This window comes from Psammomys obesus, unplaced genomic scaffold (assembly GCF_907164565.1).
Source record: "Psammomys obesus unplaced genomic scaffold, mPsaObe1.curated_primary_1811, whole genome shotgun sequence".
NCBI classification, from domain to species: domain Eukaryota; kingdom Metazoa; phylum Chordata; class Mammalia; order Rodentia; family Muridae; genus Psammomys; species Psammomys obesus.
In genome coordinates, this window is record NW_026591598.1 from 11385567 (window position 1) to 11397183 (window position 11617).

General features: G+C 57.6%; 1 protein-coding gene across 3 annotated transcripts in view; it reads left to right on the forward strand.

Moving 5' to 3' along the window:
* Positions 1–1585: 1585 nt before the first annotated feature.
* Map3k6 (mitogen-activated protein kinase kinase kinase 6) overlaps positions 1586–11617 on the forward strand; it is a 12551-nt gene continuing 2519 nt past the window's right edge. Inside the window, exons 1-22 of one of the 3 annotated variants that reach the window (XM_055611116.1) lie at positions 1586–1808; positions 1915–2372; positions 3663–3802; positions 3885–3908; positions 4144–4334; positions 4451–4619; positions 5861–5967; positions 6354–6524; positions 6733–6845; positions 7242–7401; positions 7554–7716; positions 7798–7905; positions 8014–8063; positions 8143–8238; positions 8372–8459; positions 8554–8687; positions 8972–9099; positions 9339–9475; positions 9735–9840; positions 10653–10810; positions 10912–11104; positions 11179–11317. In XM_055611116.1, the coding sequence (XP_055467091.1) occupies positions 1771–1808; positions 1915–2372; positions 3663–3802; positions 3885–3908; positions 4144–4334; positions 4451–4619; positions 5861–5967; positions 6354–6524; positions 6733–6845; positions 7242–7401; positions 7554–7716; positions 7798–7905; positions 8014–8063; positions 8143–8238; positions 8372–8459; positions 8554–8687; positions 8972–9099; positions 9339–9475; positions 9735–9840; positions 10653–10810; positions 10912–11104; positions 11179–11317 (3071 nt within the window). In that variant the 5' untranslated portion in view covers positions 1586–1770. Of the gene's footprint in view, positions 1809–1914; positions 2373–2429; positions 2597–3662; positions 3803–3884; positions 3909–4143; positions 4335–4450; positions 4620–5860; positions 5968–6353; positions 6525–6732; positions 6846–7241; positions 7402–7553; positions 7717–7797; positions 7906–8013; positions 8064–8142; positions 8239–8371; positions 8460–8553; positions 8688–8971; positions 9100–9338; positions 9476–9734; positions 9841–10652; positions 10811–10911; positions 11105–11178; positions 11318–11617 lie in introns of those variants that run through there. The other 2 variants (XM_055611118.1, XM_055611119.1) reach the window with 2 other exon arrangements.

Consider the following 11617-nt stretch of genomic DNA (forward strand, 5'->3'; position numbering starts at 1 on the left):
CATGGCTGGTGGTACAGTTCCTGCTTTAGAGCCAATCTCAAGGGGCCCTGTGCCCCAGCTGAGGCCACTGCCCGTAAGTATGGCATTGACTGGGCCTCAGGCAAAGGCATGTGGGGTCATGGCTGCTGTGGGGTCACACATGCTGAGCTAGAGCACTCAGCATCCTTATCGCTCCTTACAGCTTCCGTCTCTTAGCCACCTCATGGCCAACCGCCTCTGCTTTCTTTGTAACCCTTTCCTGGCTTCCGGGATGCCTTCTTACTAGGGAGAAAACCCCCAGAAAACAGACCAGGGACAGGAGCTTCAGCCTTAGTAGGGAAGAACTTGTAATCGGGAAGATGGAGGGGTCAGCCTCCTCAGGGTTTCTGTCCCTAGAAGGATGCAAGACAGTGCCAGAGGGGCACCTGGCAGTAAGAGTGAGAGATTCAACCATCTCTGACAATCCCCCTGGGCCCTCGGTTCTCTACAACTGGACTGGTATGTGGACAGCTTTCTCACCCTTTGCTTGGTTGGTTTTGGTTTTGGAGATAGGATTTCACTGTGTAGCCCTGGCTGTCCCAGCACTCACTCTGTAGACCAGGCTGGCCTCAAACTCACAGAGATCTGGCTGCCTCTGCCTCCCAAGTGCAGGGATTAAAGACATACGGCACCATTACCCTGCTCCTATTTGTTTCTCGTAAAGTGTTTTCCACCCTAACCTGTGTAATGGGCTCAATTCTCTGTCTCTAATGCTTCTTGTCTGTCCCACTGGTTCAAACCAAGGTAGATGTATTTTCCTTCCAGGAGGCAACAGGGCTGTGAAACAGAGGCTTCCTACCATTTGTTGAACAGTCTATTCATCCCAAGCCCCGATATATTATTTTTTTACAATATTTTCAGGTTTATTTACTTTATGTACAGGAGTGTTTTGCCTGCATGCACTGTGTACGTGTCTGATGCCTAAGCCGGTCAGGAGAGGGGCTAGAACCCCCTAGAACTACAGTTACAGATGGTTGTGAGCCACCACGAGGGCGCCGGAAACCAAACCCAGGGTCCTCTGAAAGAGTAACAAATGCTTTTAACGTCGTAAGAAACGATGGCAGAAACGTGCTCCGAACCTCAGACTCTCAAAGCCCCCAATTCCCACCTTCAAGGTCCATGAAGGTTTATACCAACTCATCGCCTTGGTCACTAAGGTTCTCGGTGAATTTGAAGCTGCGATGCTCCTCTTGTAACCCAAAAAGCTGGGGCTTCTGGGGTTCCTTGAAAGAGTAGATTAGAAGTGTTTACAGTTCAAGTGCTCCTCAGCCCCACGGTCAAGTCTTGGGTGGACGGCTAACGTCAGCAGGGCTTCACAGCAAGTGGGGCTCTGGGAACTGCCGCTCATCAACGCTTGGATGCCAAATCCTACCAGCAGGAACATTACCCTACCCATGACACCTGCTACTCAGAGTGCTTTGCCCCGGCCCCCCTAGTGCCCTGAGAGCCATCCATTCGCCAGCTCCCTGCAGAGTGGAGTCCTCCTGTTGCCTCTCCCTGGCCTGGGCACACATCCTAGGAGCGCCGGCAATGAGCAGCTACTGTGTTTGGCCCGCGTCGGGTCACAGGCTGTTCCGGAAGTGGACAGTGTCAGAGGTTCTAGCGGGAGAGGAGGGAGGGAGCCGCTGGGGAGCCTCATTGCCCCAGGGCCGAGGGTGGAGCTTTCCCAGTCGGGAAAGGGCTGGGCCCAGCCTACACGTGAGGGTAGGACAGAGGGACTGCCAGCGCTTCCTTGAGAAGTCTGGGTGTCGCATGCTGCCTGCTGAATTCCCAGGATCCTTCTGTGACCTGTGAGCCGAGGATTCCTGGGTACTCCAGATTCCCAGGACCCAGTCCCGGATTGCAGACCAGTAAGGGCCTGGAAAGTTTGAGCAAAGATTTCTCTCTGGACTTCAGATTCCCGGAACAGGACGTCCAGCCCATCTCCGGACCCCGGCTGGATCCGCATCCCCAGCCTCGTGCCCTGTCCCGGGTCCCCCGCGCCAGACGCCGCGCGCCCGAGCGCCCCCGCATGGCGGGGCCGTGTCCCGGGGCCGGGGCTCTGGAACGGGCGGGCAGCTGCTGGCAGGACCCGCTGGCGGAGGCGCTGAGCCGGGGCCGCCCATCCCCTGCGGTCTCCGGCCGGGGCTGCGCCCGGAGCCGGCCCCTCAGCGTGGTCTACGTGCTGACCCGGGAGCCGGGGCCCGGGGTGGAGCCCGGGGCGGGAACCGAGGCCGAGCCGCTGCCGCTGCGATGCCTGCGCGAGGCCTGCGCTCAACTCCAGGGCACGCGGCCACCCCCGCAGCTGCGCAGCCTGCCCTTCGCGACGCTGGCGCTAGGCGACACCGCGGCGCTCGACTCCTTCTACAACGCGGGTGAGCGCCTCGGGGCGGGGCTTGAGCCGGGGCGGGGCAAGGGGCGGGGCTCGGCGACCCCGGGCGAGGTGGTCGTGGGTACCAGGTTTACGGTAAACTGAAGCAAGACTTGGGACCGGGCTGTGCCGACAGTGGGGGATTTAGTGGATAATGGACGCGGCGGGGCTCCAGATTGGTTGTGGGGATCCAGGCCGGGTCCTGAGCGGGAGTTTAAGTATCCTTCGGTGAGCGGGGGGGCGCGGCGCCAAACAGGTAGGGCGAGGCAGGGGAACTCTCAGGGGCGGGGCTCGGGGTGGGTGGGGCAGAGCTGTGGGTCTCTGTGTAGGCGGGAGAACGCATTTTCAGGATGATCTCAGGGCGGCGGACTCAGTCCTGAGACGGAAGCTCTCCCTAGGGCAAGGGGCCGCCTCTTTGTGGCTGGGGTTGATAAATCCAGGCACTACTATCCGAGAGGCGGGAAAGGAGGCGCTGAGACAACCCGTGGGCACCGGATTATAGGAGAGAGGGACTGTCTTTGGAGACTAGGAGTCACAAGAGAATGGGCAGGGCAGGGGTGGGTCTGGAGGAGGGACAGGGCGTCCAGGGATGAGGTCAGAAGATGGCTATTTCTCACTCGCCCGGATGCCCCATTCCGATCCCTGTTTGTTCACCCCAGAGTCAGAGAACCGTGTAACCTGGACATCTGCTAAATTGCAGCTTTAAAACGAAGGCTGACCCCGATCAGATCACAGATACAGTGACGGACTCATCCGTGTTGGCTCATACGGCCCCTCCCTTGCAGACACTGTCACTTAAAGATCTTACTTTAAGATGCTCACTTAAAGTAAGCTGCACACACGCACATAAACGCACAAGATCGCCTTCACGTGCTGACGGTGCAGCTCACCCTCAAGACCCTGGCCTCAAGGCTGGAGAGATGGTTCTCGGTTAAGAGCCCTTGCTGCTCTTCCAGAGGACCATAGGTTGCCAGCACGCACTCGGGGTGGCCCACAACCCCTTGTAACTTCATCTCCAGAAGACCTGATGCCCTCTTCTGTCACACCAACACACACATACACATATAAATAAAATAAACGAGAGAGAGAGAGCAGGTTGAGGGCCCAGAGTATGGGACTTTTGCAAAGTGTCTGTCTCCTGTGTAACCCGGAACTGGCCAGCCGAAGCACCCTCTTATCTCCTTCCCCGGGGAACCGGGCAGGAGGGGCAGGCAAGGCGGTGGGACTGGCGTGCATCTCCAGGCTCCTTCCTCCCTGAGCTCCAGCGCTCAGGCCCACACCTCTGTGTTCACAGATGTTGTGGTGCTGGAGGTGAGCAACTCGCTGGCCCAACCCTCTCTGTTCTACCACCTCGGCGTGCGTGAGAGCTTCAGCATGACCAACAACGTGCTCCTCTGTCCCCAGGCTGAGCTCCCTGACCTGCAGGCCCTTCGGGTAGGTGGCCAGGTGGGGACAGGTGCAGGGTTGGGGTGTGGCCTTCCCAGAATGCCAGGATCTGATTGTCTGCCTCCTGCAGGAGGATGTTTTCCAGAAGAACTCGGTGAGCAGAATCTGCCCCTCTTGCCAATGCTATGACCTCTGACCTCCACTAATATTCCCAGCCTCTTCAGTTTAACTCTGACATCAGTGTGGCCCTCTGTTCCATGTAGCCTGCTCCCGTAAAGTGTGGCCCTTCTCTGTTATCCCTGTCTTCACTGGTACTAATCTCTGACCACTCTCAAACCCTGTGCTGACCTGTGTGAGAACTGCACTAATTGCTTCCTTCTTCCCGCCAGGACTGTGTTGGCAGCTACACACTGATCCCTTATGTGGAGACAGCCACTGGCCGGGTGTTATGTGGCGATGCAGGCCTCCTAAGGGGCATAGCGGATGGGCTAGTACAGGCTGGGGCGGGCACGGAAGCCCTTCTCACTCCCCTGGTGGGCCGACTTGCCCGCCTGTTGGAGACCACACCCACAGACTCTTGGTAATGGGGCTCACAGGAAGGGGGCACCAGGAAGAGGCTGATGGAGGTGGAGTATGCTGGGGCTGAGGGACAGGCTCATCATTCTCTCTCTCTCTTTCCCTGGCCTTGGGCATCAGCGGCTACTTCCGGGAGACCATTCGGCAGGACATCCGGCAGGCTCGGGAGCGGTTCAGTGGGCAGCAGCTGAGGCAGGAGCTGGCTCGCCTCCAGCGGAGGCTGGACAGCGTAGAGCTGTTGAGCCCTGACATCATCATGAATCTGCTGCTGTCTTACCGCGATGTACAGGTGTGTGCCGTTCACAGGCCGTGGACTAGGATACGGCTCCAGCATTATAGCCAGGAAGAGCAGGAGTCTGAGGTCATCCTGTTTACAAGCAAATTTGAGGCCAGCCTGGGCTTCAGGAGATCCTGTGTCAAAACCTGGATAGAGTGAGCGTGTGAGAGGGAGGGAGGGAGGGAGAGAGATCATTGTATGACAGGCATTTGTTGCCAGACAAATACACATTCAGCTCCTGGCTGAGCCTCGCTGATGTTTTAAGTAAACTGCCTAAGCTCTCTGAGCCTCCATTTCCTTATTTGTTTTATTATATTTTTTGAAACATAATCTCACTGTGTAATCCTCGCTGGCCTGGAACTCCATATGTAGACCAGGCTGGCCTGCATATCCACCTGCTTCTGCCTCCTGAGTGCCGCTGAACTAAAGGCGTGCGACACCACACCTGGCTCTATTGAGAATTTTTTGAAAAGATGTATTTTTTTTTTAACTGTGTGTATTTGTATGTGTGTGAGTTGGGGGTTGTACGTTATATGTGCGGTTGCCCGTGGTAGCCGGAAGAGGGTGATGGATCCTTTGGAGCTGGAGTTACAGGGGGCTGTGAGCTTCCTCATGGGTTCTGGGAATGAACTGGGCTCCATTGGAAGAGCCACAAGCACTCTTGACGGCTGCAGAGGCACCTCTGCAGCCCACCGGGCCTTCTCTTTGAGGGAAGATGATGTCACTGCCTTACAGGCGCATTTGTGAGGTGGGAGACACCCAGCCCGGAGTGTTCGGTGGGTTCTCCAAGAAGGCATGGTCTGTAGATCTGCTTGGATGGAGGGAGGTATGCAAAATCTTCAGGGTATGAGCAGGAGAGGGGCAGACTCAAGAGTTTCCTTCAAACCGGGAATAGTACTCATATCTTAAATTTCAGCTCTCTGGAGGCAGAGGGAGGCAGATTTCTATGCTTTCAAGGCCAAACTGCTCTACAGAGTTCCAGGACAAACCCAGGGCTTGATAGAGAAACCTTATCTCAAAAACAAAAAAAGACACTTCTTCCAACAGTGGTGGTGCACGCCTTTGGTCCCAGTGCTTTGGAAGCAGAGGCAGGTGGATCTCCGTGAGTTCGAGGCCAGCCTGGTTTACAGAGGGAGTTCAGGACAGCCAGGGCTACACAGAGAGACCTCAGCTTAAAAAAAAGAAAAAAAAAAGATTTTTTTTTTTCTCTCACGTCAAGGGCTCATCACAGCCACTCTTGTCCCCTCACACAGGACTACTCGGCCATCATTGAGCTGGTGGAGACCCTGCAGGCCTTGCCCACCTGCGATGTGGCTGAACAGCACAATGTCTCTTTCCACTACACATTTGCCCTCAACAGGTGAGTGGTGGGCGGGGCTGGAGTCGGGGTGGGGGGCGGGGGGCGGGGGGGGAGTCTCTGTGGCCTGTTCTCCGCCAAGCAGTCTGGAACCACTGCTCCTCAGCGGATTTGCCGGCCTGGGTACTAATGGCCTGGGTTGAGTCTGCATGGCGGGACAGAGGGGGTGGTGTCCCCTCCACTGGGTGGTAGCTGTCCGAGGTCGTTGGCAACCGGAAATCACTTCCACCTGGGGTCACTAACTCTAGCGATCAGTGCTGGCCAGCCATTCGAGGCTTACTAATATAAAGCCTCCGTCAGAGTCCCATCTGTTCATGGTCTCTTGGGTCCTGGGACGCGGTGGGTCAGAGCCGTCAGACAGATCTTCAGCCCTCTTTCCTCTGCTTCAGGAGGAACGGGCCTGGGGACCGGGAGAAAGCCCTGGCTGTGCTGCTGCCGCTGGTACAGTGCGAAGGGCCCGTGGCACCCGATCTGTACTGCATGTGCGGTCGTATCTACAAGGACATGTTCTTCAGCTCTGGCTTCCAGAATGCCAGACACCTGGAGCAGGCTTATCACTGGTCAGTCACTCACGAGAGTGGGTAGAGGGCTTAGTTATGGGGATGGAGGACGGGGATGAAGGGTGGGGATGAAGGATGGGGATGAAGGATGGGGATGAAGGACAGAGATGAAGGATGGGGATGAAGGATGGGGGATGAAGGACAGAGATGAAGGATGGGGTTGGCGGCGCCCATCCAGCCCTGGCTCCCCCACCCGACCTGCCTTCAGGTACCGCAAGGCTTTTGATGTGGAGCCCAGCCTACACTCAGGCATCAATGCAGCTGTGCTCCTCATTGCAGCTGGGCAGCATTTTGAAGACTCTGAGGAGCTCCAGCTGATAGGTCAGTCTGCTGCTGGCCCAGGGTACCCAGCGCAGGGTCCAGATGGGCTTATGGAGAGGGCCAGGAAAGAACCTTGGTGGGAAGAAATGCTGACTCATGGCCTTTGAGAGTGGTCTAGTCCTAACCACACTGAAGGCCTCACACCTATCTGCGGCCTCAGAAGCCTTTTGGGTCCCACTCTCTTCCCCAAGCTCACACTTCTGTTTGTCACACTCAATCCCAAGCCCTCAGCTGTGCTAGGATCTTACCACCTATGATCTGGCCGCACCTGCCTTTGGGCCCGCGTCTATGTCCGTGTCCGCGCCCCTGTGCGTGTAGACTGCAGTGTGACCCGAACCTGGGCCTTGCTCACTCCAGCACCTACACTCAATTGAGCCCATGCCTCCCTCCCCCCAGGCATGAAGCTGGGCTGCCTGCTAGCGCGCAAAGGCTGTGTGGAGAAGATGCAGTACTACTGGGATGTGGGCTTCTACCTGGGGGCCCAGATCCTCGCCAATGACCCCATCCAGGTGGTGCTGGCTGCAGAGCAGCTGTACAAACTCAACGCCCCCATATGGTAGGCGGGTCCTTCTTCACTCCTGCACTTATGTCCATGGGCACCCCCAGTCATGACCCATGGTACCCGATGCTCATGGTCTGTCTGCACTCGGCTGGCAGCACCAGCTGGTGCCTGGGCTGATCGGAAGCCCGGGCTGTGTGTGCTTTTAGGTACCTGGTGTCCGTGATGGAAACCTTCCTATTGTACCAGCATTTCAGACCCACACCAGAGCCCTCGGGGGGGCCCCTGCTGCGAGCCCACTTCTGGCTCCACTTCCTGCTGCAATCCTGCCAGCCTTTCAAGACAGCCTCCTCTCAGGATGAGCAGTGCCTGGTAAGGCCAGTGGGACCCAGGGACCCAGGGGTGAGGCATGCACGTTCCGACAGATCCCTTTCCCCTGCTGCCCGCTTACAGGTGCTGGTGCTGGAGATAAACAAAGTCCTGCTGCCCGCAAGGCTCGAGATTCAGGGGACGGACCCCGTGAGCGCAGTGACCCTCAGCTTGCTGGAGCCCGAGGCTCAGGTGAGCGAACTCCCTCCGAGGCACCTCGCTGCTATGCATTTCTTTCTCTTACCCTCTCTAGCCCCAGAACCTCCACAAACTTGCCCCCTCCCTCCCTTCTTCTCACAGGAGGATCCTTCCAGCTGGACCTTCCCGGTCTCCTCCATCTGTGGGATCAGGTGAGCGGCAGAACCTTCCGGCAGTGGCGGGCCCCTGCACCACCAAGCCTGGCACTCACTGGCCTCTCTCCTTCCCTAGCGCCTCCAAGCTGGACCGGCGCTGCTGCTTCCTCTACGTGCTTTCCCCAGCTCAGGACGTGCAGCTGTGTTTCCCCAGCGTAGAGCGCTGCCAGTGGTGAGCTCACCCTACCCGAGCTGGGGCTGGGATGCCTAGGGCACTGAGTGAAGGGGGGGGGAATGAAACTGGCCTGGGACTCTTGGGGCTCTTCCTGTCTAGATTGCCCCTTCCAGCTGTTTGCCCTCTTCAGGTTCTGCGGCCTAATTCAGGTCTTGGTGATGAATCCGGATTCCTTGGTACTCACAGAGGAGACAGAGGGCGCGAGGGAGGTGCTGGAGGTGAGGCTGTGGACCTGGGCCGGAGGAGAGCTAGGAGTGAGCTAGTTGTGGAGGGGCCTAGTGCTGAGATGGGTACTCTGTCTGTGCCCTGCAGTTTGATTACGAATACTCGGAGACCGGGGAGCGGCTAGTGCTGGGCAAAGGCACGTATGGGGTGGTGTACGCCGGCCGTGATAGGCACACGAGGGTACGAATCGCCATCAAGGAGATCCCAGAACGGGATAGCAGGTGGGGTGCGCTGGTTCACCTGGGTCGAGGGGCTCGGGAGGGAGGAGTGGTGTGAGCAGGTTGTGCGTGTGTTGGAGGAGACGTGAGATTTGAGCTGCCGTGGGCAGGGAGAGGTGGCCGGTTGGTGGTTGGACTGGGGATGGGATGCCCTTACAGGATGGCAAATGAGGGAGGCCTGTGGGCGTGGTTGACTTGGGGCTGTGGTCTCACGGTACAGGGTACAGAGCTGTGGGGCGTTACCTCTGCCCACACCTAGCCCACTGCTCTCCCCTCTGCGTCCCCAGGTTCTCTCAGCCTCTGCACGAAGAGATTGCCCTTCACAAACGGCTGCGGCACAAGAACATAGTGCGCTACCTGGGCTCGGCCAGCCAGGGCGGCTACCTCAAGATCTTCATGGAGGAAGTGCCCGGAGGTAGCAGCCCTGCCTGGGAGGGGAGTGAAACTTGAGGTGTGGGGCGTGGGGGTGGAGCCAGGCAGGGGTGGCAAACCCTGTGAACCCTAGCGTGGGTGGGTGTCGCCTAGAATTAGCTGACGGAGTGGGTTTGGTGATGAGTCTGGGTCACGGGGGATGGGTGTGCCCGGAGCCCTGAGTGGAGGCATGCGGGTGGGGTGAGTGGGTGTTAATCACAGACTTGGCTCGTGGCTCCCCAGGGAGCCTGTCCTCCCTGCTTAGGTCAGTTTGGGGACCCCTAAAGGACAACGAGAGTACCATTAGTTTCTACACACGTCAGATCCTGCAGGGACTCAGCTACCTCCACGAGAACCGCATCGTGCACCGGGACATCAAGGTCAGCCATGTGGCCGGTCCGGGTGTGTGGCCACACGGTGCCAGGCTGAAGCTGGCAGCATGGAGTGAGAGAGCACACCTTTTGCAAAGGGTGGGGAGGATCCATCCAAGAGGTCCCTGAAAGCCGGGTCGGACACCAGCTGCTAGAAGGGCCTATACGTGGGATGGCAGGGAGGGGATACTGATAGAGGCTAGCTCAGGATGTAACCCTGGATTTGGGTCCCAGGATGGGGGGCAATCCCAGCGTCTGCTCCAAACAGGGGGACAACGTGCTGATCAACACCTTCAGTGGGTTGCTTAAGATTTCGGACTTTGGCACCTCCAAGCGGCTGGCTGGCATCACACCCTGCACGGAGACTTTCACAGGTAGCAGGGTGGGGGTGGGGTGGGGGTTGTCAAACTCTTGCAGACTTCTGGGGAATGGAGTTTCTTCTGGGCACAGAGTGACAGCTCTAAGGGTGAATGGGATCTGGAGACAGGTGCCTAGATACAGGAAGAACCGATAAAATCTAGACTCTAGCATTGGATAACTGACGAGAATGAGTTTAGCACACCTAAAATGGATGTAAGTTGTGTGTGTTGGGGGGTAAAATGGGTTGGTAGAATTTGGGGGAAGAATGGTGAAATATCAGGTACGAGCTGGAACCCTCCTATGGCTGATGGATCTTTGAATGCCATACAGCCTAGCATAAAGGATGGAAGCTTTCGGGGCTGGAGAGACAGCTCAGAAGTTTAAAAGCATTTGCTGTTCTTTCAGAGGTCCTGAGTTTAATTCCCAGCAACCACATGGTGGCTCACAACCATCTATGGTGAGATCTGGTGCCCTCTTCTGGCGCTCAGGCACACATGCAGGCAGAACACTATATACATAATAAATAAATATTTAAAAAAAGAAGCTGAGTGTGGTGCCATAGCCTTTAAATCCCAGCACTCTGGGAGGCAGAGGCAGGCAGATCTCAGCCTGGTTTACAGCGTGAGTTCCAGGACAGCCGGGGCTATACAAAGAAACCGTCTTGAGAAAAAAAAAGGGACGATCGGCAGGTGACAGAGACTAGGTGGATGATGAAACTCAAGCTAGGACTATTTGAGATGATAGTTTCAGCTTGGGTGCAGGTGGCCAGAGGCTGATGGAGACGTTGAAGCCCAGATTGGCACTGTTGGTCCTATCCATGTCCTAGGGACTCTGCAGTACATGGCCCCCGAAATCATTGACCAGGGCCCACGAGGCTATGGAAAGGCAGCCGACATCTGGTCTCTGGGCTGCACTGTGATTGAGATGGCCACAGGTCGACCACCCTTCCACGAACTAGGGAGCCCGCAGGCCGCCATGTTTAAGGCGAGTGTCTCTGGGACGTGGCCTGTGGAGGGTGGGTGGAGCCGGACGGGGTCTTGAGCGCGTCTGATCTTGGGTTTGTCCTCTCTGCCCCCCCTCCACAGGTGGGCATGTACAAGGTACATCCACCAATGCCCAGCTCTCTGTCAGCTGAGGCCCAAGCCTTCCTCCTGCGAACTTTTGAGCCGGACCCCCGCCTCCGGGCCAGTGCCCAAGAGCTGCTGGGAGACCCCTTCCTTCAGCCAGGGAGGAGGAGCCGTAGCCCCGGCTCTCCTCGCCATACTCCCCGGCCCGCAGGTGCTATGAGGGTGAAGGGAGGGAACCCAGAAGAGGCAGAGGGAGAGAAGGCTGACAGCGCGCTCCTCCCTCAGGTGCCCCTTCCGGTGGTTCCAGTCCTGCGGCTGACTCAGCCACCCAGTCTCAGACATTCCCAAGGCCTCAGGCACCCTCTCAGCACCCACCCAGTCCCCCAAAGCGCTGCCTTAGTTACGGGGACACCAGCCAGCTCCGGTGAGCGCCTAGGGTCCTGGAGTGGGTTCCCTTCATCTCGTTTTTTTTTTTGGCCTTTGTATGCATTTCCTCCAGAAAAAGGCCTCCCTGGGCCCCAAACACCCCGACCACTTATACAAACAGCATCCACTCCCTCCTGCCCTCTCCCAGATGCCTGTTGCGTTCACGCCGCCCACCCCCAGCTGGGCTGCATTTCTGTCATCCGCGCGTGAAGTAGGCATGAAAGAGAGCCCAGAGTTCAAACCCTGCGGCAGAGGTGCCTGCATGGCGCTGCACAACCCCCCCCCCCCCCCCCCCCCC